The sequence below is a fragment of the Chlorocebus sabaeus genome, chromosome 20, assembly GCF_047675955.1.
Source record: "Chlorocebus sabaeus isolate Y175 chromosome 20, mChlSab1.0.hap1, whole genome shotgun sequence".
NCBI lineage: Eukaryota > Metazoa > Chordata > Mammalia > Primates > Cercopithecidae > Chlorocebus > Chlorocebus sabaeus.
Genome location: NC_132923.1, coordinates 2,504,557 through 2,531,240, shown reverse-complemented (window position 1 = coordinate 2,531,240; position 26,684 = coordinate 2,504,557). Strand labels below are relative to the sequence as shown.

Sequence of the window (26,684 nt, the reverse complement as noted above, 5' to 3'; positions counted from 1 at the left end):
AGTAACCGACTTGATCAACTGGAAGAAAGAGTATCAGCGATTGAAGATCAAATGAATGAAATGAAGCAAGAAGAGAAGTCTAGAGAAAAAAGAGGAAAAAGAAATGAACAAAGCCTTCAAGAAGTATGGGATTATGTAAAAAGACCAAATCTACGTCTAATTGAGGTGTCTGAAAGTGAGGGGAAAATTGAACCAAGTTGAAAAACACTCTTCAGGATATCATCCAGGAGAACTTCCCCAACCTAGTAAGGCAGGCCAACATTCAAATTCGGGAAATACAGAGAACGCCACAAAGATACTCCTCCAGAAGAGCAACTCCAAGACACATAATTATCAGATTCACCAAAGTTGAAATGAAGGAAAAAATGTTAAGGGCAGCCAGAGAGAAAGATCGGGTTACCCACAAAGGGAAGCCCATCAGACTAACAGCAGATCTCTTGGCAGAAACTCTACAAGCCAGAAGAGAGCAGGGGCCAGTATTCAACATTCTTAAAGAAAAGAATTTCAACCCAGAATTTCATATCCAGCCAAACTGAGTTTCCTAAGTGAAGGAGAAATAAAATCCTTTGCAGACAAGCAAATGCTTAGAGATTTTGTCACCACCAGGCCTGCCTTACAAGAGATCCTGAAGGAAGCACTAAAAATGGAAAGGAACAAGCGGTACCAGCCATTGCAAGAACATGCCAAAATGTAAAGACCATTGATGTTAGGAAGAAACTGCATCAACTAATGAGCAAAATAACAAGCTAATATCACAATAACAGGATCAAGTTCACACATAACAATATTAACCTTAAATGTAAATGGACTAAATGGTCCAATTAAAAGACACAGACTGGCAAATTGGATAAAGAGTCAAGACCCATCAGTTTGCTATATTCAGGAGACCCATCTCACATTCAGAGACACACACAGGCTCAAAATAAAGGGATGGAGGAAGATCTACCAAGCAAACAGAGAACAAAAAAAAAAGCAGGGGTTGCATCCTAGTCTCTGATAAAACAGACTTTAAACCATCAAAGATCAAAAGAGACAAAGAAGGCCATTACATATTGGTAAAGGGATCAATTCAACAGGAAGAGCTAATTATCCTAAATATATATGCACCCAATACAGGAGCGCCCAGATTCATAAAGCAAGTCCTTAGAGACTTACAAAGAGACTTAGACTCCCATACAATAATAATAGGAGACTTCAACACCCCACTGTCAACATTAGACAGATCCACAAGACAGAAATTTAACAAGGATATCCAGGACTTCAACTCAGCTCTGCACCAAGCAGACCTAATAGACATCTAATTAAACTAAAGAGCTTCTGCACAGCAAAAGAAATTACCATCAGAGTGACCAGGCAACCTACAGAATGGGAGAAAATTTTTGCAATCTACTCATCTGACAAAGGGCTAATATCCAGAACCTACAAAGAACTCAAACAAATTTACAAGAAAAAAACAAACAACCCCATCAAAAAGTGGGCAAAGGATATGAACAGACATTTCTCAAAAGACATTCATACAGCCAACAGACACATGAAAAAATGCTCATCATCACTGGCCATCAGAGAAATGCAAATCAAAACCACAATGAGATACCACTTCACAACAGTTAGAATGGCAATCATTAAAAAGTCAGGAAACAAAAGGTACTGGAGAGGATGTGGAGAAATAGGAACACTTTTACACTGTTGGTGGGATTGTAAACTAGTTCAACCATTGTGGAAAACAGTATGGCGATTCCTCAAGGATCTAGAGCTAGAAATACCATATGACCCAGCCATCCCATTACTGGGGATATACCCAAAGGATTATAAATCGTGCTGCTATAAAGATACATGCACAAGTATGTTTATTGCTGCACTATTCACAGCACCAAAGACTTGGAATCAACCCAAATGTCCATCAGTGACAGACTGGATTAAGAAAATGTGACACCCCTTCCGCCAGGGCCGCCACTGGAGAGCAGCAGCCATGGCTCTACGCTACCCTATGGCCGTGGGCCTCAACAAGGGCCACAAGGTGACCAAGAATGTGAGCAAGCCCAGGCACAGCCGCCGCTGCAGGCGTCTGACGAAACAAACCAAGTTCATGCGGGACATTATTCGGGAGGTGTCTGGCTTTGCCCCATACGAGCGGCGCGCCATGGAGTTACTGAAGGTCTCCAAGGACAAACGGGTCCTCAAGTTTATCAAGAAAAGGGTGGGGACGCACATCCGCGCCAAGAGGAAGCGGGAGGAGCTGAGCAACGTATTGGCCGCTATGAGGAAAGCTGCTGCCAAGAAAGACTGAGCCCCTCCCCCGGCTTCTCCCTGAAATAAAGAACAGCTTGACAGAAAAAAAAAAAAAAAGAAAGAAAATGTGGCACATATACACCATGGAATACTATGCAGCCATAAAAAAGGATGAGTTTGTGTCCTTTGTAGGGACATGGATGCAGCTGGAAACCATCATTCTCAGCAAACTATCACAAGAACAGAAAACCAAACACCACATGTTCTCACTCAGAGGTGGGAATTGAACAATGAGATCACTTGGACACAGAAAGGGGAACATCACACACCGGGGCCTATTATGGGGAGGGAGGAGGGGATAGGGATGGCTTTGGAGTTATGCCTGATGTAAATGACGAGTTGATGGGTGCTGCACACCAACATGGCACAAGTATACATATGTAACAAACCTGCACGTTGTGCACATGTATCCTAGAACTTAAAGTATAATAATAATAATAAATAAATAAATAAATAAATAAATAAATAAAAAGTTAAAAAATAAAAAGAAGGTGACTGCTATGCTTGCTATATAACATACTCTAATTATGGGTGTCTTGAAAAACAAGTGATTATTGAAATGCTATTTTTTCATTATTACACTCTAATTTCTGGGATGCCTGTGCAGAACATGCAGGTTTGTTACATAGGTATACACCTGCCATGGCATGGTGGTTTACTGCACTCATCAACCTGTCACCTACATTTGATATTTCTCCTGATGCTATCCCTCCCCTAGCCCCCAACCCCTGACAAGCCCTACTGTGGGATGCTCCCCTCCCTGTGACCATGTGTTCTCACTGTTCAGCTCCCACTTATTAGTGAGAACACAAGGTGTTGACTTTCTGTTCCTGTGTTAGTTTGCTGAGAATTATGGTTTCTAGCTTCATCCATGTCCCTGCAAAGGACATGAACTCATCCTTTTTTATGGCTGCATAGTATTCCATGGTGCATATGTGCCACGTTTTCTTTATCCAGTCTTATCATTGATGGGCATTTGGGTTGGTTCCAAGTCTTTGCTATTGTGAACAGTGCTGCAATAAACATAACATGTGCATGTGTCTTTATAGCAGAATGATTTATAATCCTTTGGGTATATACCCAGTAATGAGATTGCTGGGTCAAACGGTGTTTCTGGTTCTAGATCCTTGAGGAATGGCCACACTGGCTTCCACAATGGTTGAACTAATTTACACTCCCACCAACAGTGTAAAAGTGTTCCTATTTCTCCACAGCCTCTCCAGCATCTGTTGTTTCCTGACTTTTTAATGATCGCCATTCTAACTGGCATGAGATAGTATCTCACTGTGGTTTTGATTTGCATGAAATGCCATTTTTTAAACTACACTAGTTGTTGACAGTACTGTTAAGGATGGCTTAAATAAGCAACAACAATTTCTCAATTTGAGGTGACACAAACTCCCCCCCCTTGAAAAGCAGAAGCATTCTTTCTAAATTTTCTCTCAACTTTCTGGAGTTTCTAAATTTTTGCCCACACTCTGCTCTACCATCATACCAATCTCACAAAGATGGAGTCATGCGGGCCTGAGAAATCAGACTGTTTTGTGCTCCTAATTTTCTTCTCCAAATACAAAGAAGGAAATGCTGGATATAATTTTTAATTACTTAATTTTTATTGCTACCCATTTACTCATTTGATGTACTTATTGAAGGTCTGCTGTATACCACGCACTGTTCTACTTACTGGGGATAGGGCAGTGAACAAAGCAGACAAAGTCTTTCTTCTGATGCTTCTTAGATTTTAGGGTAGCGGATCCTAGAAGGAAAAAATAATAATAAGGCAGGGTAAGGGGATAGAGAGTAAAAGATCAGGGAGTGATGTTTTATAGGGGCACAGGAGCCCCTGTCTGATAGGTGACACTGAGTAGATCTCAAGAAAGAGATAGCCATATGGCTATCTGGGGAAGGGCCCTCCTCTAGTGCAAAAGCTTTGGAGTGTTCAAGAACTTTGAGGTGGTTAGCGTGACAGGTGTGGAATAGGCCAGGGGAAAGTGATGGGAGATGACATTAAAAAGGTAGCCAAGAACCATCATATAGGGTCTTGGGAGCCCTGGGAAGAACTTTGTATTTTATTCAAATAACTATGGGAGACAATTGGCAAGCAGAGGAATAACATGATCTGACTTATGTGTTTAAAGCATCACTTTAGTAGCCTGTGAAAAATACATTATAGGTGACAAAGATAGAGGCAAGGAGACTAGTTAGGTGGCTGCTGCAATAGCGCAGGTGAGAGATGGTAGTGACAAAGGTGGTGAAGGCAATGAGAAGTTATCGGGTTCTAGGCATTTTTTTCCAAGGCAAAGTCAATAGAACTTTCTAATGGATGGATATGGGGATAAGAAAGGGGAGTCATGGATAATTATAATTTTCTGTCCTAAAAACCTGAGTGATTGGAGCTGCAGTTTACTGAGTTGAAGAAGACAGATGGAGGAGGAGGTAGAGGGTAGGCAAACAAGAGTTTGATATGGCACATGTGAAGTTTTAGATGCCTGTTAAATGTCCAAATGGAAATTCTGAGTAGGTAGCTGGATATACAAGACTTGAATTCAAGAAAAAGGTTACAGTTGGAAATACAATTTGGTATTTCAAACCAAGAGACTGAATGAGATCACCTAAGGAATCAGGATAGATTAAAAAATGAGTAAGTCTAGGGACTGAACCCAGAGACATTTTCCATTGCTACAAAGGAATACCCAAGACGGGGTAATTCATAAAGAAAAGAGGTTTATTTGGCTCATAATTCTGCAAGCTGTACAAGAATGGCACCTACATCTGCTCAGCTTCTGGTGAGGGCTTCAGGAAGTTTACAATCATGGCAGAAAATGAAGCGGGGGCAGGCATGTCACATGGTGAGAGACGGAGAAAAAGAGAGAGGCGGGAAAGTACCAGGCTCTTTTAAACAACCAGGTCTCACATGAACTAATAGGGCAAAAGCTCACTATTGCCATGGGGAGGGCAACAAGCCATTCATGAGGGATCCACCCTCATGACCCAAACACCTCCCACTAGGCCCCATCTCCAACACTGGGGATCACGTTTCAGTGTGAGATTTGGAGGGAACAAATATCCAAGCCATAACACTTGGGAAGGAGAGAACCAAGAGAGAGTAGAGTCTCATGGGCCAAAATGTCTCCAGAAAGAGGGAATGATTAACTACCAAATGCTTTTAATTAAATTTTATTTTACAAAGGCAGTTACTTTCTAATTCAATATAGGCTTTACTTTCATTTTCAGTTCTTCTCTAGATGTTTTTTTGGTGGGGTACCCCCAGGACTTTTCACTGATCTCATTCCACCCAGTTCAGGTCTCTTTCCATTTCATAATAGTTTCTCTCCATATCTTCCCAGAAATCTTGTCATTTTCAGGAATAAGGAAAGCTGAGACATGAAACAAGAGTAAAATTGTTTGAATGAGAATGAAAGATCTGCTCCAAAATCACTTCTAGGTCAATTTATACAGGATATCTCATCTCCATCCTCATTCTGTTTGCCAAGATTTTCAGGATTCATAATCATGGCACTTTAAAACTACTATTTCTGCCATTGCCACATTTGTACTAGTGTGGTGCACAAATGGGTGATACCTCATAATGGAGGTATTACTGGGTTTGAGGTCATCATAATGCTTTAGTTGATATCTTGGCTGTGATCATAAAATGCTGTGTAATTTTGGGGAAAATACCTCTCTGGTTCTTAATAAAATAAGGTCAATATTAGTAAACAAGTTGTCAACATGTGACCCAAGTTAGAAAAATGTCTTGTTTGCAATTATGGTCAGACATTATGCTCAGTCTCTTATTAGTTCTCATTGTTTGCAGATTCCTTTGGATTTTCTATGTCCACAGTGATATGGTCTGAAAATAACAATTATTTGTCTCTCTTTCTAATACAGTTACATCTTCTTTATTTTTCTTGTCTTGTTGCTTTGGCCAAGATACCAGTTAATTAATAAATTCTATCAGTGACTAGAGAAATCCTTGTCTTATTCCTGACTTTGATACTATTTCTTCTAAAGGTTCAGCATTAAGTATGATGTTTGCTAAAGTTTACTAAAAATTTTTGAAATTATGAATCCATATTTAATTTTATCAAAGTTTTTACTGTGTCTTCTGAGACAATCATATGTTGTTTTACATTTAATCAACGTGATGGACTATGCTGATAAATTTTGGAAATATTGGCCCATTCTCACATTCATGGGATGAATGCTATTTAGTCATGGTGTGTTTTTATATGCCAATGGCTTTGATTTGCTAAAGTGTCACTTAGGATCTTTGCAACTATGTTCATAAGTGATGCTGGTGTGTAATTTTCTTTTCCTGTATTTGCAGGATTTGGGTATCAAGGCTTCTTTTAGACACATATGCCCTCACTTTTCATGTGCTGTGGATTTCTACAATGTTTCTCACTCACAGAAATTTTCACCTTAGTTTTGAGCAAGGCCATACATTTTAATACATTTGAAAATGTTTTATCTATCATTACTGTGTTTTTCAAGTCCACATGGATTCGTTTTGCCACTTGACATGAAGTATTTTTTAAGATTTCACCATTATTTCAATGAAGTCAGTGGAGAGAATGGATATAAAAACACGTGATCAGACATGAGAAATTACAGACAAGATGGAGTGAGTGAATTTATCTCTATTCTTGCCACTAATTACAGATTTTAATAAAACCCTGGACATAATGTATAAAACACAAACACAAGAAAATTCTAAACAGTTGAGAGACGAAGTGGTGGCAAGGGACCTCTAGACATGAGGAATGACATGACAATGAGTTACCTGTGTTTTCTTTTTGACCCCTGTGTATTCTAGGCTGTGTGCTAGATAAGAATATAATCTAGAAATATCAATCCCAAGGATTTTCTGTTCTCTCTTGCCAAAAGACTGGAAAGGGGACTGCTGGAATAGAAGCCTTTAAACAATAATCACCATATTCTAGCCAAACACCAGGTGGAAATACGGGACACACACCCCTACCAGCAAAGGCCAAGTGGAAAACCTATATTTCAACCCCCCACCCCACCCCTTGGCAATAAGGAATCATCCCTCCCCACTCCCCAGTCCCCACTGGGGTGACATCAGAAGAGGCTAAGTAGGAAGACTGAACCTCCACTCCCTCCCTGAAGCAATGAGGCACTCCTCCCAGTTCTTCCTTTGGGTGGTGTCAGAAAAGGCCAAATGGAGAGTCTGGATTTTTACCACTGCTCAGCAGTAATGTGGTCCCCTACCTTATCATCATGGTGTCAAATTTTACTCATCATAACAAGAACCAGGACAATCTCGACTTGAATGAACAAAAGGCAAGCAACAGACACCAAAACCAAGATGACGCAGATGTTAGAATTATTTTACAAAGATTTTTAAGAAACCGTAGTAAAAATACTTCAACTAGCGATTATGAACACATTTAAAACAAATAAACAAAAAAACCTAGAAAGTCTTTAAGAAAAGAATAGAAGATATAAAGAAGAACCAAAGGGAAATTTTAGAATTGAGTAATACGATGATTGAAACGTAAAACTAATTGAATGAGTTTAATGAGCTTAATAGCAAAATGGAGGCCAGTGTCAGTGGCTCACACCTGCAATCCCAGCACTTGGGGAGGCCAAGGTGGGTGGATCACCTAAGGTCAAGAGTTCAAGACCAGCCTGACCAACATGGCAAAAGTCTGTAGCCACCAAAATATAAAAATTAGCCAGATGTGGTGTTGGGTGCCAGTAATCCCAGCTACTCAGGAGGCTGAGGCAGGAGACTCTCCTGAGCCCAGCAGGCAGAGGTTGCAGTGACCCGAGATCGCACCACTGCACTCCAGCCTGGGCAACACAGCGAGACTCTGTCTCAGAAAAAATGAAAAAATAAAAAAATAAAAAATTTCAAAGTGGAGATGAAAAAGTAAAGAATCAGTGTGCTTGAAGATAAACAATAGAAAATGCCCAATCTGGGATTAAGAAAATGTGGCACATATACACCATGGAATACTATGCAGCCATAAAAAAGGATGAGTTTGTGTCCTTTGTAGGGACATGGATGCAGCTGGAAACCATCATTCTTAGCAAACTATCACAAGAACAGAAAACCAAACACCGCATGTTCTCACTCGTAGGTGGGAACTGAACAATGAGATCACTTGGACTCGGGAAGGGGAACATCACACACCGGGGCCTATCATGGGGAGGGGGGAGGGGGGAGGCATTGCATTGGGAGTTATACCTGATGTAAATGACGAGTTGATGGGTGCAGCACACCAACATGGCACAAGTATACATATGTAGCAAACCTGCACGTTGTGCACATGTACCCTACAACTTGAAGTTTAATAATAATAAATAAATTAAAAAATAAAAATAAAAAAAAATAAAAAATAAAAAAAATAAAAAAAAAGAAAATGCCCAATCTGAAAGTGTTCAATCTGAAAGTTTCAAGTGTTGAAAGAAAAAGAACTGTCAACCATATTACCTGATATGGTTCTCAATGAATATAGACAATATATTTAGGTGAATCTCAATCTAAACTTCACACCTTACATTAAAACTGGATGATACATTTAAATGTAAAACATAAAACTATAAAACTTTCAGGAGAAAACCTTTGGGCCCTAGTGGTGGGTAGAAAAATAACTGGTAAGTCGAATTTCACCAAAATTAAAATTTTTGCTCTGCAAAAGACCCCTTAAAAAAGATGAAAAGACAAGCTACAGACTAAGAGAAAATACTTGTAAACCACATATCTGACAAATGACTCCTATACCTAGAACATACAAAGAATTGTCAAAACTCAACAGTAAAAAAATAAATAAATAATCTGATTACAAAATGGACAAAAGACATAAACAGACACTTCACCAAGGACGAAGTGGATATATAGATGGCAAATAAGCACATGAAAAAATGTTCAACGTTATTAGGCTTTAGGGAAATGCAAGTTAAAACCACAATGAGGTATCACTGCAACACTTACTACAAGAGCTAAAATATAAAATAGGAATAAACCAAATGCTGATAAAGATGGGGAGCAAATGGATCTCTCATAGATTGCTGGTGGCAAAGATTTTACTTTATTCACTCTGAAAATAATTTAGCAATTACTCAGTCTCACACGTCTGTGGCGTGACCCCTCCCAGCTCTTTAAAAATCAGCTGGGGAGGAGGTCTAAGTAATACTTGAGAGGGAAGTGGGTTCATTTCAGTGGCTGACTTCCAGAGAGCAATATGGCTGGTTCCCCAACATGCTTCACCCTCATCTATATCCTTTGGCAGCTCACAGGTGAGTCCAGCCGGATTCTCTTCCACTCTCCTGCTCTCCTGTCTACCCCATCCTGAATAGTTCCAGGTTTCTTGTTCCACTCTGGGCCTCTGGCTCAACTCAGGAGGCTCTGTGTTCTCATCTAACATTTGCTTTTCGCCATCCTCTGATCTCTGAATCTCAGGTCAGGAAGAGACTAGAGGGAGGGCAAAAAATGACTCTGAGAACTGACTCCCCTATTGCCTGTCCCAGGGATGAAGGAGCTGAAGGTAGTGGTGCTGGGTATCAGAGACCATTTTTCTAATTCAGGTTCTGCCATGAGTTAGATAAGGAATGTTAAAGTTTTCCTGGGCGTCAGAAACTTTATCTTCTAGCCTTCTCTCCTTTTGAGGCAACTTTAAGAACAAAATGGTACTGTACAGGTATGTATTTATTTACTTATAAATGTATTTATAAAACCGGTTATGCATAACAGTAATATAAATGGAAAGAATCACTTGAATTTTCTTTCCTTACTCAAGCAATCTAATCAGTCTCTACTTAGAGAACCATCTCATACCATAGGCACTTTATGTTTAAGCCCATGGAGGACAGAGGTCGGTTCTGCACCTGTCACTGGCATTCTAGTCTTTGAAGATTTTTCTATCCTAAGGGCTCTCAAAAAGGATCAGGAGCCCCATAAGTGAGAAATATATCTTCTGTCATCAGTCTCATGGAGTACTACCATGAGGCCACCCTATGAGGACTTCACATAACTGCTTCATTATGTGTATCTAAGCCTGCTTGAAGTGATCTGCCCAAGACCACGCAGGTGGCTGGTACCCCCAGTACTTTCCCCTGCATCATCTGGCCTTGCTAAGTGGTCAGCATCAGCAGACTCTTACCAGCTTTGAATTCATCAGAAGTTTGTATTTTTGGTAAGTACCTGGGTCTAACCAGGTGGTTCTGGAATAGGTTCTCACTTTAAAAAAAGCACTCCCTGAACGGAAATGATGAGCAAAAATGGAGGTTGAGGGAGATAAGGTGGAGGGGTTGGGGAAAATGACAGAGATTTTGAAAGCCCCAGGTGTCCACTTGAAACCTGTCGGTGAAAGAGCCAAATATGGAAAACCTGCCATGCAGGTCCCCCTCTGCCCTGCTCTAGAGGCTGTGGGCAGCCTGTGTAGTGCCCCTCCTGAGGCTGAAAGGAGACAGAGATTGTCTTGGAACTTCCAGTCTGCAGGGCAGTGGAACAAGTCCTGGCCCTGGACAAGCACATCCTGGGTTTGACTTAGTAGATGCATTATTGTGGGCAAATTACTTTTCCCCTCTGAGCCTTGCTCTTCTCAGGTGTGTAACAAAGAATGAAATCTAAGTTGCAGAATTATTGTGACATTTTAAATGACATACCAAATGCAAAATAATTATTAAAATAATCACCATTTATTAAGCTACTACATCCAAGCTGTTTTTCATACCACCTCCTCATAAGTCTGTAAGACAGATGTCATGATCCCTGTTGTACAGATGAGGAAACTTAGGCTTAGCAGAGATATCATGTTTCTTCGGCAAGATAACACAGTGTTTAAAAGGTAGCCAGGGATTGCGTTTTCAAAGCGAGTGCTCTTTTAATCACAACAGGCCATTGGTCACTGGACCTGGCACCAAAGAGATGCTCACTACATGTGCATTTGAGCTGAATCTTCCTCAGGGAGTACAAGTTGGGGTTTCTTCCCTCGCCAGGTACATAAATCTGAGGTAGAGATTGGAAAGGCCCCAGAACAGGTAGCTCTGTTTCTGGGATATGGGTGTACCAACAGGGGGCCACCCTGGCTAAACTCAGAGGATCCAAGGAGCAGCTCTCATGGCCTCAGTATTCTCCTCTGAAAAATGGGCACAGTAATCTGCCAATGATTCGATGATACAGTAGTGTTGAGGAGACAATCAATAAAAAGAAAACAAAAAAGTGAGTGAGGGGAATTAGGAGAGTGTTGAAAAGAACCAGAATAAACAAGGAAGAGGGGGCAGGTGATGAGTGAGGAGCAGAGTGGTGAGCAATGTAAATGTGAGTGTGGTAGGCTAGGGCTAGAGTGATGGGAAAGGTGTGTGGTGAAGTGGGAAATTTTCAAGCCTCTGTCTGTAGCTGCCTTGTGCGGCATTGAATTACACTGCTTTTTCATTCGTTAAGGAGGACTTGAGTAAAGTGCAATCGATTTCAAACTACTTTGGGGTTTTTTGCTTTTGTTTTTTTAATCCATGGTTTCCTTTTATGAAATGAAATGTTACACAGAAAAAAAAAAAATAAATAAATGACTCCAATGTATAAAGTTGAAGTCTCTCTAACGGAGGCAAGTCCCATAGCCTCCTATCCTATGCTCACCCCTTAAACCTCCTCCTGATCTCCCAAGAAATACACTGAGGCACTGCCACAGCCTCCAAAGGTGGCAGGGGGCACAGTCTGTAAAATCCTGCCTTAGGAGCCTTGGCTGTTAATCCTGGCCTTCCTCTGGTTTGGGAAACATCACCATAATCTTCTGAATATCAGCCTTCTCATCTGTGAAATGAGATCAGACTAAGTAATCCCTGATACTCCTCCCAGCTCTGAGATGCTCTGGTCCATGGTTTTCATGAGGAGAGTGCCACAACATACTGGTGCGTTTGGACAGAGGAACCAAGTGTTCAGAGAAGTGCTTGGGGACGGGGCTGGCAAGCAGGAGGCAGGCTTTTCTACTCTCCCCTCCCCCCAAGTCTTTCTGCTATATCACCATCTCTTGGTTCTGGCTGCACTGATAATGTATGTTCCTCATAATTGGGCTCCTTCCCTCCACTCAACTCGTGAGACTCTAGGGGACAGGACAGGGGAGGAGATGACAACCAAGAGGAAAGGAAGGTGGCAACGGGCAGGACCTGTTATCCCTTTCTGTTACGGAGGACATCTTACAGCTGACTCCCCCTGATGCAAAGACATCTGAATCTTGGCTGGGGCAAAAGACAAAGGGTCTCCTGCCCCAGCTCCCTCTACCTCCAAAGGCAGGCAGGGGATGTAGTGGGGAATGCTCATGGCCATCTTAACTTTCTAGTGGCTCACTTTGCTGAGAACCCATCCAAAGGCATTTTGGGATATCTCTGTTTCTCATTTTTACCTATCCGTGCAGAAATAAAACCAAAAGATGGGAAGTCTTCTCAAGGCCTGACTCTTATGCTCCCATTTCCCAACCTTGTCACCTGCCTCCCACTTTGTTGTTAGGCTACTCTGTACTTCTCAAAATGCTTTCAAATCCGTATTCACACTTCATCTTCCCCAAATGCCTGGAAACTAAATGTTGTTATTTATTTCCCGTATGAGGGTTCAGAAACCAAAACTTGAAGTGGTAAATGTTGAAGCAGTAGTGGAAACCACACAGACCTCTGAGGCGGAGGAACTAACTCCTCTTCCCTCTTCCAATGTTTCTTCAGTGGGGCTTTAGGAAAGTCACCCCACTTCTCAAAACTCCAGTATCCTAATTTATAAAGCAGGGCTTAAGCTCTATCTCACGGGGCTGTTCTAAGGATCAGGAGAGAGGATGCCCACTGATCTAGCTTACAAGCCACAGCGTGACACCAGGCATTTGCTGCTGAAATTATGATTACTGAGGCACTGGAATGGACCCAAGGTCCTAACTCCCAGTTAGGCCAGAGCCCTTTCTCCCTCTGCCACATGCTGGAGGAGGAGAAGCCACCTCTACCCCCTCTCTGGGCAGGACTTGGTGACACCATCATTGGGTGATCTGGCCTCTAATCCTGTGGACCAATCATTGGCTTATCCACAGCAAAATGATATGTCCAACAACCACCCAGGGAGGATATTTCTTTCCGGAGAATTTAAAGTGTTAGTGAAGTGAAATTAGTGGTAAATTTTCAGGGGATGTGTGTGAGGAAGAGTTGGAGGCTTCCTCAGGGAAGAGCTTTAAACTAGAATTTACGGGGTTTGAAAAAGATTTAGATTAACAGAAAGGAGGATAAAGCACAAACAAGAGTGTGAGGTAGAAAGTGAGCTGAGGATCAGGGGAGGGAGGAGGCTGGGATGCCTGTGTGGTGGCCACATGTGAGTGGTAGTCCCAGCTGAGTATCTTTCCACAGCAATACATTCTCATCCTGGCCTTATACAATCAACTCATGTCATGTGACACTCCTGAACTAATTATGGTACAGGAGAAGGGCTACCACCTGAACTGGGTAACCCAAACCATTTGGCTTCTACGGAATGAGGAAGGGGTAAACTTGATGTAAAAGAGGCAACCTTATGACTCATAACAACCTTATGACTGTCTTGCTCCCCAGTTATACCCTCGGCTCCTAAACAATGGGAACTAAATAAATTCTTGTTAAAAGAAGGAATGACTGAATCTGACAAGTGTGACCTGCTTAGATATGGCAAAACTCCATAGGGTCACACACTGCAGGTGCAAAACCATCACAGAAAGAAGAGCTTCAATTCAGCCTTGGACATCTGAAAAAAGAAGTGTGTTGTTTCTGGATCCCTTTTCATAGTCAACTGAGAAGTAGAAGCAAAACTGGTCAGGACTTTCCAACCCTGCCCCTGTCCTCTGAACCCACATTCCAAGAATGACATGGAGCTACTGTTATAGTTTTCTTTCATTACTCCTTGTCTCACCCTGAAGATACACTTAAGATAGAACAATACACTCCATCTATAGGCTCATGTTGGTAATTTGTCCTGCGTCACTCTCTAATTTTATTCTAACAAGAAACAATTAATTTGGCGGCATTTTCTTATATCCCACATAAGTCATGTCCCTTGGCATTTACCCTGAGAATACAGCACTATGTGTGTGGAAGGGTGAAAAGAGTAATTGCACACATGCCAGCAACTAAAGCCACATCCTTGTAGTTTTGGCACTTCCTCACCTTAAATATTGCTCCAAAATGAAATGTGAAAATCAAATTACTTGAAGGTTGCCCTAAGTGTAGAAATTGTATCCATTTGGGGACAAGTGATACCCAATCTTTATTTGACTTCAAAATATTCACCCCTTTCATCTCTGCTGTTGAAGTAGAAGAACAAATACATTCACTGATCAAAATTTCAGAATAAAATTGATTTTGTCTGTAACATTTCCTGGCACTATTTGACTTGACACTCCTAAAGATGAACAGAGATAGCAGTCGAAAAACCATCTCGGCCTTAATATTGAAGAAGCAGAGAGAATAGTTTTTTAAAAAATCAGATTACTTAATGGGATGATTTGATAAAAGCTTGAGTAATCCAAAGTATATATGTACCGACTGATACATTATAGGGGGGAAAATGTTTGAAAATAGAAATCAGCTCCTAAAAGATACTGATTCCTCTTCTTACCCAAGAAGAGGAATCAGTACTTTTGGAGATAAATTTAGCAAAACATTGCCAGAGACTTCAGATCTGTAAGCAATGGAGTGGGTCACCCTTTGGTAGCATCAGATTTCCTCCCCCGGGGCACTGGTAGAGCAGTTTATGCTTGAGGGAAGGTCACCAAAGGACAAGAAGAGAAATTATGGTTCAATGGCGCCCAAGGGCTTTGAATTTGACGCTAGAGCCCCTTAGGGGGATGGAGAAGGGGAGTGAGGGAGAAGGCTAGAGCTGGTACAAACACCAGGTGGCCTTCAAATTGAGCCACAGGGAAAAGAGTACAGGTCCCAGAGCTGGAGAGACACTGGGTTAAATCCTCAAATCGTCACCTGCTAGCTTTGTGCCCTTGGATAAGTTACTTAGCTGTTGTTGTTTGTTGTTGTTGTTTGAATCTCAGTTTTCTCATGAAGTCAGGAGTTAGCAATTTTTTTCTGAAAAAGGCTAGAGTATAAATATTTTAGGCTTTGCAGTCAATAAATCATGGCCACAATTATTTAACTCAGTCTTTGTAGTGAAAAAGGATCCATAGACAATATGTAAGTGAAAGAGTATGGCTGTGTTCCAGTACAACTGTATTTACAAAAACAGGCAGTGGACCAGATTTAGCCTGTGGGTTATAGGTTGCTGATCCTTGTGTAAAAAGGTCAAAATGCCTAATTTGCAGGATTGTTTTGAGTGTTAGGCATGCTCCTTACAATAAACGTTTGGCGCAGAATAAACATTTAATACATGACAACTCATTATTTGGAAACCCTTGCCAAGATATTTGATTTTAACAGGGACCAAAGAAATGTCTCTAATGAAACAATTTTTGATATCTGGATATGTCCGTATAGGAATTTGTCTTTTTACTAGAAAAGACATGAGTTACATCAGTACTAGAGTAGAAGAAAATACTGTGTCTAAGAGAGCAGGCTGTGAAATGAAACAGAGCCTGGATGCTTGGTCAGTCTCACAGGGCCAATTAGACACAGGAGACACTGTATGTAAGGCTCACAATAGTTTTAATTTTAATTTCTTTTAAAATCAGAAGAGAAATGAATACAGCAATAACAATAACAATGACTATATAATGAATCCAGCCTGGATCACGTTCATTTTATACCAACACAGTCATGAAATATGATTTTTAATATTTGTTATGGAAGAAGGACCAACAAGGTCAAAAGTACATAAAAACCACAAAAGTCACTATGTAGTCTTGCAACAGCATCATTAGAACTGTCAGGATCCTATAGCTTGACTGTTTTGTTGGCTTTGCTTCTTTCATTTGTGCTTTGCGTGGCTGAATTAATAAAAATTCCATTTAAAAATTTCAACCTGACACTTTATCTTAAGAGGCAGAAGAGGAAATAACTTTGGGTTTTGCACTTTTAAGGAGAACACCTTTGTTGACAGCAGATGTGAGACCTAAGTTCTTGTCTCCTTAGTTTAAAAGAATTTATATGAGAGACACACAGCAAAGGAAATGCAGCATAGAGTAATTGATCGCAAAAGAAAAAGAATATTTTGACAGTTAAGTGCAGAAAAGACAGTACATCCTGAGAGAGGGAAAATTCAGGGCGGGCTGCTTGTAAGGATGAGACAGCAAAGACTGGCCCTGGGGAGACTCCCTTTATGGGAATCTTACATGATTCTTTGTAAAAGGGTGGAAAGAAGTGTTACTAGTAACCATGTTCTTGGTGGTCCTCTGGGTGGACATGCACGGTAGCTATACATGCTTCTTCATAAACCTCGTATCTCATTAGCATCTTAAATCTCCACCCATGGGTGTGTTTTTTACTATTATAATGAGCAACAGGTCAGTTTGAGGACAAGTAAAATCAAAATCCACATGCTCTCCACAGAGGAAAGTCCTCACCGAAGATAGTTTTGCTTAAATGAGCTCAATTACCATGTGAATGTTGAGGCTTATTGTATTGACTGTACGGTCACCAGAGTTACTGCCTCGAACACTGTTACTTCCTTGACTACCTACCCTACCTCACCTTTAAGGATTTAGTCTTAGTTTTTGTATTTCTATCAGCCTTGAATAAGTTCTTTTCATTTCTGCTGTTTAGCTTTCTCATCTATAAAATATGCCCTTCAAGGTCTCGACCCAGTGGGTTTTGGTGTGTACTCTGCCTCTTACTATGTGGCTTGAGTAAGTCATTTACCCACACTGTGCCTCACATTCCTGATCTGTAAGATAGAGATATAAAGAATGTTTCCTCGAAAAGTTGTTTTAAGAGTTAAACAAGGCTGGGTGTGGTGGCTCATGCCTGCAATCCAGCACTTTGGGAGGCCGAGGCAGGCAGATCACTTGAGGTCAGGAGTTCATGACCAGCCTGGCCAACGTGGTGAAATCTCGTCTCTACTAAAAATACAAAAATTAACCAGGTCTGATGGTGCACACCTGGAGTCCCAGCTACTCAGGAGGCTGAGGCAAGATCATCAATTGAACCCAGGAGGCGGAGGTTGTAGTGAGCTGAGATCGTGCCACTACACTCCAGCCTGGGCAACAGAGTCAGACTCTGTCTCAAAAAAAAAAAAAAAAAATGTTAATCAAGATTTTAATTTGTGCTTTTAAACTGCTAGTCCCAAACTAAATTCTCTCACTGCTCTGTGCTATTCCCAGAGGCTGTCTCTCAAGTTTAATAGGTAAGAATAAGATGACTTACTCCCCACACCTGTTTACTAGTAGTGCTCAACTGGCCACTTCTGGAAGTTTCTTCAGCAGACATTCTTAACTGTTTTTCACCTACAACCACATACCCAGTGATGACTTTTTGTAAGTCATACTTTCTGGGAGTGAACTAAGATTGTTGTGATACATAAATTTCTAATATCAATGCTTCCATATGAGCACTTACGTAACAGGGTAACATGTAAGGGACCTTCATATGAGGTTCCAAAGGCTTTTCCAGGAGCTGGTTGTGTCAGACTGAGTGGGTTTCTCAGATCTCTCCAGGACCTAAAGGGGATGAGTAATTGGTGACAAGGACAGCGAATCAGGCTTATTTTATGGTTCTCTGTGTTTATAGGGTCAACAGCCTCTGGATCCGTGAAAGAGCTAGTCGGTTCCATTGGTGGGGCCGTGACTTTCCCCCTGAAGTCTGAAGTAAAGCAAGTTGACTCTATTGTCTGGACCTTCAACACAACCCCACTTGTCACCATACAGCCAGAAGGGGGCGCTATGATAGTGACCCAAAATCGTAATAAGGAGAGAGTAGACTTCCCAGATGGAGGCTACTCCCTGAAGCTCAGCAAACTGAAGAAGAATGACTCAGGGATCTACAATGTGGAGATATACAGCTCATCCCTCCAGGATCCCTTCACCCGGAAGTATGTGCTGCGTGTCTACGGTGAGCAGAATCAGTTCCAATGGTGGATGGCTGCCTTGGTGAGGTGGTGAGCTCCTTGACATGAGAGATGTTTAAGCAGAGGCTGGATAAACACTTGGCAAGAATGTGGGAGAGGGGACTTCTGCATGAATGAAGTAGATGTAACTGACCCCTGAGGTCCCTGCATACTCAGAGATGCTATAAGAAGCAGCGTGGTGCAGTGGATGGCTGATATGTGCAGTGGCCATAGCATAGATCAAGATCAAATGCTGGCTTCTTAATTTAGTCACATGACCTTAACCAAGTTATTTAATTTCTTCAAGTCTTAGTTTTCATATCTGTAGTGGGGAGGAAAGCAATGCCTACCTTAGGAAGATTTTTGGGCAAAGTATAGATCACACCTCTTTCTCTACAGATCACAACCAATTGATAAATAGATGCAAGAAGGAGAGGATAAAAATATCAGCATTATTTCTGGTAAATCTAGACAGGAGAAATGCTTCTTTTCAATTCTGGACCTTGGCACTCATCCAAGGAAGTTAAAATTACAAAACAGTGACTCAAACATCTACAAGAAGAATAGCCTCACTCATTGAGCCACAATATCAGGGACGTTAGGAGATGGGCCTCCAGACTTGCTTGTAGGAGGTAGGCACTGCACCTGACCAGGTGTGTCATCCATATAGACATGGTTGAAGGGAACGAAGATATGTATTCTGCGGGCTAACTAGTCAGAGGAGGAAGGAAAAGGGCAAACCACATTTGAACTGCAATCTTTAACGTCTCAAACCCATGAGTAGAGAAAGGTAAAAGATGAATGTCAGACTCTTACCATCTCACCAATGAACCAATTACTCATTCTCTGAGGCAGGTGAGTGAGCACAGGGTAGAGAAAGGGGCCAGAAGGGCTACTCCAATACAATTTTCTCCTAGAGAGTAAAGTAAACTCTCCTAGAGAGTAAAGGGAAGCCTGAGGACAGAGACTAGGGAACCTCTAGAACAGATAATATTAGCAGACATCTAACATGCATCTAGCACAGTGCTTGCCATGTGGCTATGCTTAGTAAATGGCGGTTATATTCCTATTGCATTATTATTATTTCTATTATTTCTATTGTTATTGTTGTTGTTATTATATAGCTGTGGTAAAGCAGACCTAGATAGTTCTCTTTTCCAGATAAGAATGAGGATTCTGCTCTGAATTACTGCTTTCTCTCCAGTCGGAGCTCCCAGGGAGATTCAGGTCCAAGGTATCCAAGGTTAACTTAGAGAATGGAGAGCTATAGGCAGAGTTTCCACCTCTGTTTGTCCTTCCTCTTTCACAGAGCACCTGTCAAAGCCTAAAGTCACCATGGGTCTACAGAGTAATAAGAATGGCACCTGTGTGACCAATCTGACATGCCGCATGGAACATGGGGAAGAGGATGTGATTTATACCTGGAAGGCCCTGGGGCAAGCAGTCAATGAGTCCCATAATGGGTCCATCCTACCCATCTCCTGGAGATGGGGAGAAAGTGATATGACCTTCATCTGCATTGTCAGGAACCCTGTCAGCAGCAACTTCTCAAGCCCCATCCTTGCCAGGAAGCTCTGTGAAGGTGACTGCCTCTCCCCCCTCCACAGGAGGCTCTGCCCAGGACCTACACCTTCTTCAGCTCCTAGCCCCCATGGGAACAGGCACTTTATGGAAACTGGAAGCCACTGGGTGGTCACCAGGCTGGGAGGAAGGTGGCAGGTGCTCCAAGACCTGGGTCGTTTTCCTGAACTGACTTTTCTCCCTTCCCTGTGCCTCCAACCATTCTCTCTTTGAAGGTGCTGCTGATGACTCAGATTCCTCCATGGTCCTCCTGTGTCTCCTGTTGGTGCCCCTCCTGCTCAGTCTCTTTGTATTGGGGCTATTTCTTTGGTTTCTGAAGAGAGAGACACAAGAAGGTAGAGCACGTACTATTTTTGTCCTCACCCACATTCATGCTTTTCTCCTTCATTGATTCAACAAGCACATATAGAGCTGTGTGCCAGACTTGGCATGAGGTGTTGAAGATGCAGAGATGAAGAAGCCACAGTCTCTGCCCTCAGGAAGCACACAGTCAGCCTGTACTCCTTAGTTCTGGAGTAGAGAAAGTGCTGGAGGTCTTTCCTGAGGACACAGTTCTCTCAGTTCCCTTTCCAGGACCCGTTTCTCTCCTTCTCCCAGAGGGACATACTGATATGGCTCTTGTGTTGATACAGGCCCCACACTGCTGACTCTGCACCCCTGACCTGGGAGGTGATGGCCTCCAACTCTGAGGTCCCCACAGACCAGCATCCTCTAGTCAATCTTTCCTATCCCTATCCCTATCAGAGCCCACAAACCACTCCCACCCTTTCCACAGGATCAACCCAAGACCTAGCTTTACTGCCCACTAGACCCATGGCTCCTGGGGAAGCCTTTCCCTGTCTCTCTCCAGTTGCACCCCATCCTGTGTTCCTAAACCCTGCTGATTGGTCTTCTGAGTTCCCACTGTCCATGTGGGTGATGGGGAGGGACATAACATCAGTTGGGTATGTCTTGCAGACTTTGAAATCTCCCTTCCCTCCTGGAAGCCCCTCTGAAAGTGTCTTTGACTTTCTCTGCTTCCCACTTTAACCACCTTGATGGAGAGATCAGGAAGTGAAATGATGAGGGTGGCCAATTCATCCTGTTTTGCTTAGATTTTCCCAGTTTTAACACTGAAAGTCCTATTCAGTGTTACAAGGAAAAAAAACCCTTCCGTTACAAGGAAACTGGGATGGTTGGTCACCCTACGTGGGTCATCCAGGAGAAATGGTGGGCCAGTGGCAGTGGTGAGTGGTCGGAGCTGTATCTTTGATTCTCTCCCAACTTGTTTTTAGAGTCCGTTGAAGAGAAGAAGAGAGCAGACATTTGTCGGGAAACTCCTAACATATGCCCCTATTCTGGAGAGAACACAGAGTACGACACAATCCCTTACACTGATGTGAGTCCCTTGTAATCTTTCCTGGGGACCGATCCTCTCTCTGAGTCTCTCCTTGTGAGGTTTTTCCATGGATTTGGGCAACATGGGAATGAAGAGGGGAGTGAGGATATATAGCCTTAAAACTCAACGCACCTGTGCCTCCTCCAAGTCTTCATGGATTCTCTTCTGTGCAGAAGAAGCTGGTGGTCTCTGGAGCACCTGGTTCTGACTCGTAATGCTCATGTTGTGGTCTATGAAATCACCTGCTCCCTTCCACAGTTCATAACGGCCACACAAAAGGCCAGATTCCTTTTGCATAAGGGAGTGGGTAGAAGAGTGTGACTTTGACAGGATGTTTGAATCATGGTATCAGAAGACTTCTCTAGAGATGCCTCTTCTTCTGAGATGACTCAAGGAGCCATCAGAAGGATCAGGGCATCTGTAGTGACTCCGGGCCCTGAATCAAGGCATTGCAGGTGTAGGTCACTGAGTGAAGTGAATGAACACAAATGCAATTCAAAGAAAAGTCTCCAAAAAGAAAATCATAATAATGAAGTTTAAAGAAACTCAAATAACAAAAGACAATTTGGAGAAATGAAATAAGTAGACAACTTCAACAGGCTCCTCAGGGCCAATTCCTGCAGCCCAGGCTGGGCTAGCTCTTTAGAGGTCATAGAGCCCTTTACCACAACGGCCTGTTTAGTGAAGAAATAAAAATACTTTGAAGCCTCAAAACCCCAGTTTTACTCAAAACTTTGATGTCTCTCAATCAGGTTGCATCTTCCTCATTTACCTACATTTACTTACGTTTACCCTCTACAAAGAGGAGACATTACCAAAGTCATTAGTATTGTGAGAACTCTTTCGTTTATCACAAAAGAGGCTGCTTTATGCTCCATTTAATTGGTTTAAGTCAAAATTTATCACTTTATCACTATGTTCTTTCTTCCCCTGCTTAAGATATATCCCCAGAGGGCTGCAGGGCTGCCCAGGATGTTCAGGAACAGGCTTAGCCAACCCAGGATATTTACCTCTGATTGGGAAGGAGTTTTGGTTATTGTTGTTCTTGTTTTGTTTTATTTTGTTCCGTAAGTCATCCTTACTGATTTTCTCCAAGGGCCCTTTGACCGTTGGGGAAGTTTATTTGCAACATTAGCAATATTATTTCAAATTATCCTTTAATCCTTTTAGGAGACTTATAGCTAATGAGAGAGAGAGAGAGAGAAAGAGAGATCTTATGTATTTTTGAAATTCATGTAAACACAATACAGTTTAAGAATAATGTAATGGCTTCCTGAAAAAAGTTATCAAAAATTATTATAATAGCAGTCACCAACAAGAGAACTTCCTACTGCCCTTCTCTGTTCCAGAACCCTCCTTTTCCTCTCACCATCTCCTCCCATCTCTGCTTTCCTCTCTCTGGATTCTGAACGTCTCTCTGGCCTTGTCTATGTGATTCAGGATGTGGGTGATGATTTCTTTTGTTTGTTGTTTGTTTTTAATAGAGAACTATCCCAATGGAAGATGCAGCAAACACACTTTATTCCACTGTGGAAATACCAAAAAAGGTAAGAAGCTTTGAACTGAATTTCATCTTAATGGTTCCATTTCTTTTCCTGCTTCATGTTTAGGTCAAAATTTCTTGGACCCAGGGATCTCATACTCTCTGGAATTAAAAAGTCCCCTAGTAGTTCCCCATTCCCTTTGCTTAGGGTTATATGAGAACATGGGAGATGGAAGAGAATTGTGTTTTAGGCGACAAATTGGGTAATCTGGAACAAACAGAGTAGGAAAGAGGTTCTAGATAGGAATAACAGAAAAAATCAAAAGGCTTCTGACTGAAGTTACAGACAAGGAAAAAGACTATGGCTTAGGTTGTGCAAGGAATGAAGAGAGGAATAACTGGGGAGGAGACTCCAGCTTGCTCCTGAGAAACCAAGAAACTGTAGGAGGGAGAGATTTCTACTTTTCTCCCATGGTCCAACTATGTTACATCTGGTTTGCATCCTCCCCTCAGTTAAACTACTAATGCAGTAGCTTTAACGCTTATTCCTTCACAGGGTACGGTTGGCAGCAGTAATGGTACCTTTCTGTCTCCTTTTTCTTCCTCTCCCAAACAGATCCAAAAAGATAAGAATCATTAAAGCAGTTTGCTTAGTTATAGAAAAGGTTGGTTTAGTGAATTATTACAAGGAAAGTTCAGTTCATTAAGCATTCAGCAAGATAAATATGGGTTAAACTTAAAGAATAGTTTCTCTAAGCTAGGGATGATTAAGATTAAACAGTGGGAGCCAGCATGGCAGCCAATTTGGGTTGGGTAACCTTGGAAATAAAGTTTCCTGGATGTCAGGGTCTCCATGGAAGATCCAGAGCCCTGCTCACCTCCCTCACTCTGCTTTCTTTTTGTCTGTCTTCAGATGGAAAATCCCCACTCACTGCTCACGATGCCAGACACACCAAGGCTATTTGCCTATGAGAATGTTATCTAGACAGCAGTACCCTCCCCTAAGTCTCTGCTCAAAAAAAAACAATTCTCGGCCCAAAGAAGACAATCAAAAGAATTCACTGATTTGACTAGAAACATCAAAGAAGATTGAAGAACATTGACTTTTTTCCAGGATAAACTATCATTGACATTCCTTTAGATTTAAGAGTTCATAATTCCATCAACTGCTGAGAAATCTCCTCAAACCCAGAAGGTTTAACTACCCCATCCCAAAAATGGGATTGTGAATGTCAGCAAACCACAAGAAAAGTGCTTAGAAGTGTTCCTATAAAAATGTAAATGTGGCCGGGCATGGTGGCTCACACCTGTAATCCCAGCACTTTGGGAGGCCGAGGCGGGCGGATCACGAGGTTAGGAGATCAAGACCATCCTGGCTAACACGGTGAAACCTCGTCTCTACTAAAAAAATACAAAAAGTTAGTCGGGCGTGATGGCGGGTGCCGGTAGTCCCAGCTGCTCAGGAGGCTGAGGCAGGAGAATGTCGTGAACCCGGGTGGCAGAGCTTGCAGTGAGCGGAGATCACCCCACTGCACTCCAGCCTGGGCGACAGAGTGAGACTCTGTCTCACCAAAAAAAAAAAAAAAAAAAAGTAAACGAAGGTCACACATATTAATGACAGCCTGTTGTATTAATGATGGCTCCAGGTCAGGGTCTGGAGTTTCATTCCATCCCAGGGCTTGGACGTCAGGATTATACCAAGAGTCCTATTACCAGGAGGGCAAGAAGACCCCAGAAAAGTCCAGCAGAAGCAGATGCACCTTACAAAAATGGATGTATTAACTGGCTGCATAAACTATGTGCCCGGCACTATGCTGAGCTTACACTAATTGGTCAGACATGCTCTCTGCTCTCATGAAATTGGCTCCAAATGAATGAACTACTTTCATGAGCAGTTGTAGTAGGCCTGACCACAAATTCCCAGAGGGTCAGGTGCGGATCCACAGGACTTGAAGGTCAAAGTTCACAAAGATGAAGAATCAGGGTAGCTGACCATGTTTGGCAGATACTATAATGGAGATGCAGAAGTGTGCATGGCCCAAGGACAAGGACCTCCAGCCAGGCTTCATTTGTGCACTTGTGCTGCAAAAGAAAAGCCTAGGTCTTAAGGCTGTGCCAGAACCCATCCCAATAAAGAGATCGAGTCTGAAGTCACATTGTAAAGCCAGTATAGGAGACTTGGAGTCAGGTAGTGGAGACTGGTGGGGCACATGGGGTAGTTGGTACTTGTAAACCTTTAAAGATGGTTAATTCATTCAATAAATATTTATTAAGAATCTATGTGGCCAGATGCGGTGGCTCACACCTGTAATCCCAGCACTTTGGGAGGCCAAGCTGGATCATCTGAGGTCAGCAGTTCAAGACCAGCCTGGCCAACATGGAGAAACCCCATCTCCACCAAAAATACAAAAATTTTCTGAGCGTGGTGGCACGCACCTGTAATCCCAGCTACTCGGGAGGCCAAGGCAGGAGAATCACTTGAACCTGGGAGGTGGAGGTTGCAGTGAGCTGAGATCGCACCACTGTACTCCAGCCTAGGCAACAAGACTTGCAAAACTCCATCTCAAAAAAAAAAAAAGAAAAAAGGAACCTATGCTAAGTCAGTCTCAGTCTGGCATGTAAGATGAACATCCCTGCCAACACAGAGCTCACCATCTCTTATACTTAAGCAAAAAACATGGGGAAAGGGAAAGGGGGATGACTGCTTTTGATATGTTCCCTTACACATATCTTGAATGGAGACCTCTGCACCAAGTGTTGAAAGTGTTGAAAAACTTAAAAACAAATGCTTGTTGGGCAAGAATGGGATTGAGAAATTGAGAATTATCTTCTCTCAAAAAGGCATTTTGAAGGAATTGAGCCAGATCTTTTTCCCTTACTGCAAAACCGTATTGTAGTAAAAAAGTCTTCTTTACTATCTTAATAAAACAGATATTGTGAGATTGACATACAAAAAGATGCATTATTTTGCTATTTGCAATAGTGAAATTCTGGAAACTGCCTAAGAACCTGACCACCACAGGTGAAGGCCTGTTCACACACAGATATTAAGAATTATGGGTTAGGCCAGGCACAGTGGCTCACGCCTGTAATCCCAGCACTTTGGGAGGCCGAGGCAGGTGGATTACTTGAGGTCAGGAGTTCAAGAACAGCCTGGCCAACATGATGAAACCCTGTCTCTACTAAAAACACAAAAAATATTAGTCGGGCATGGTGGTGAGCCCCTGTAATCCCAGCTTCTTGAGAGGTGGAGGCAGGAGAATTGCTTGAACCCGGGACGGGGAGGCTGCATTGAGCCAAGATCACGCCACTGCACTCCAGCCTAAGTGACACAGCAAGACTCCATCTCAAAAAAAGAATTATGGGTTATACTCAGCATCATGAAATATACCCATGTAACCTACACATGTAGCTTCTGAATCGAAAATAAAATTAAAAATAATAAATTTTTAGCACTTGCCTATAGTCCCAGCTACTCGGGAGGCTGAGGCAAGAGGATCTCTTGAACCCAGGAGGTGGAGGTTGCAGTGAGCCGAGATCACACCACTGTACTCCAGCCTGGGTGATAGAGTGAGATTCTGTCTCAAAAAAAAAAAAAAAAAAAAAAAAAATTATTTAAACAAGAACTATGGGTTGGCCGGGAGAGGTGGCTCATGTCTGTAATCCCAGCACTTTGGGAGGCTTAAGTAGGAGGATCATTTAAGCTCAGGAGTTCAAGACCAGCCTAGGCAACTTGACAAAGCCCCACCTCTACAAAAAATACAAGAATTAGCCAGGCATGGTGGTGCATGCCTGTAGTCCCAGCTACTCAAGAAGGAGCTGAGGTGGGAGGGTCACTTGAGCCTGGTAGGCTGAGGCTGCAGTGAGCTATAATCGTGCTACTGCACTCCAGCCTGGGCAACAGAGTGAGACTCTGTCTCACAAAACAACAGCAACAACAACTATGGGTTTTCAAGTTAGAAAATGTTATGACATCACAAATATAAAAAGTAGAATGC

The 26,684-nt window shown here is 42.2% G+C and overlaps 2 protein-coding genes across 3 annotated transcripts; both read left to right on the top strand.

Moving 5' to 3' along the window:
• Positions 1-1,936: 1,936 nt before the first annotated feature.
• Positions 1,937-2,355, top strand: LOC103223711 (large ribosomal subunit protein eL36-like). Its single transcript, XM_037997547.2, has one exon. The coding sequence runs from the start codon at positions 1,970-1,972 to the stop codon at positions 2,285-2,287; it is 318 nt and encodes a 105-aa protein (XP_037853475.2). The 5' UTR covers positions 1,937-1,969; the 3' UTR covers positions 2,288-2,355.
• Positions 2,356-9,280: 6,925 nt separating this feature from the next.
• SLAMF7 (SLAM family member 7) lies at positions 9,281-25,512 on the top strand. 2 transcript variants are annotated; one of them, XM_007976468.3, is made up of 7 exons: positions 9,287-9,558; positions 17,929-18,249; positions 19,554-19,826; positions 20,041-20,160; positions 21,100-21,203; positions 22,688-22,750; positions 23,600-25,512. In XM_007976468.3, exons 1-7 carry the CDS (start codon positions 9,504-9,506, stop codon positions 23,669-23,671), a joined length of 1,008 nt encoding a protein of 335 aa, XP_007974659.1. In that variant the 5' UTR covers positions 9,287-9,503; the 3' UTR covers positions 23,672-25,512. The 2 variants fall into 2 exon arrangements, with proteins under 2 accessions (XP_007974661.1, XP_007974659.1); XM_007976470.3 differs by lacking the exon at positions 21,100-21,203 and having other exon boundaries at positions 9,281-9,558.
• The last annotated feature ends 1,172 nt before the right edge of the window (positions 25,513-26,684 follow it).

Excerpts from the sequence above, each read along its gene's own strand:
- LOC103223711 (XM_037997547.2), top strand. The coding sequence starts at position 1,970 with ATGGCTCTACGCTACCCTATGGCCGTGGGCCTCAACAAGGGCCACAAG.
- SLAMF7 (XM_007976468.3), top strand. The coding sequence starts at position 9,504 with ATGGCTGGTTCCCCAACATGCTTCACCCTCATCTATATCCTTTGGCAG. Across the intron at positions 9,559-17,928 it reads TATCCTTTGGCAGCTCACAG|GGTCAACAGCCTCTGGATCC; the intron begins GTGAGTCCAGCC and ends CTGTGTTTATAG. Across the intron at positions 20,161-21,099 it reads GAAGAGAGAGACACAAGAAG|AGTCCGTTGAAGAGAAGAAG; the intron begins GTAGAGCACGTA and ends ACTTGTTTTTAG.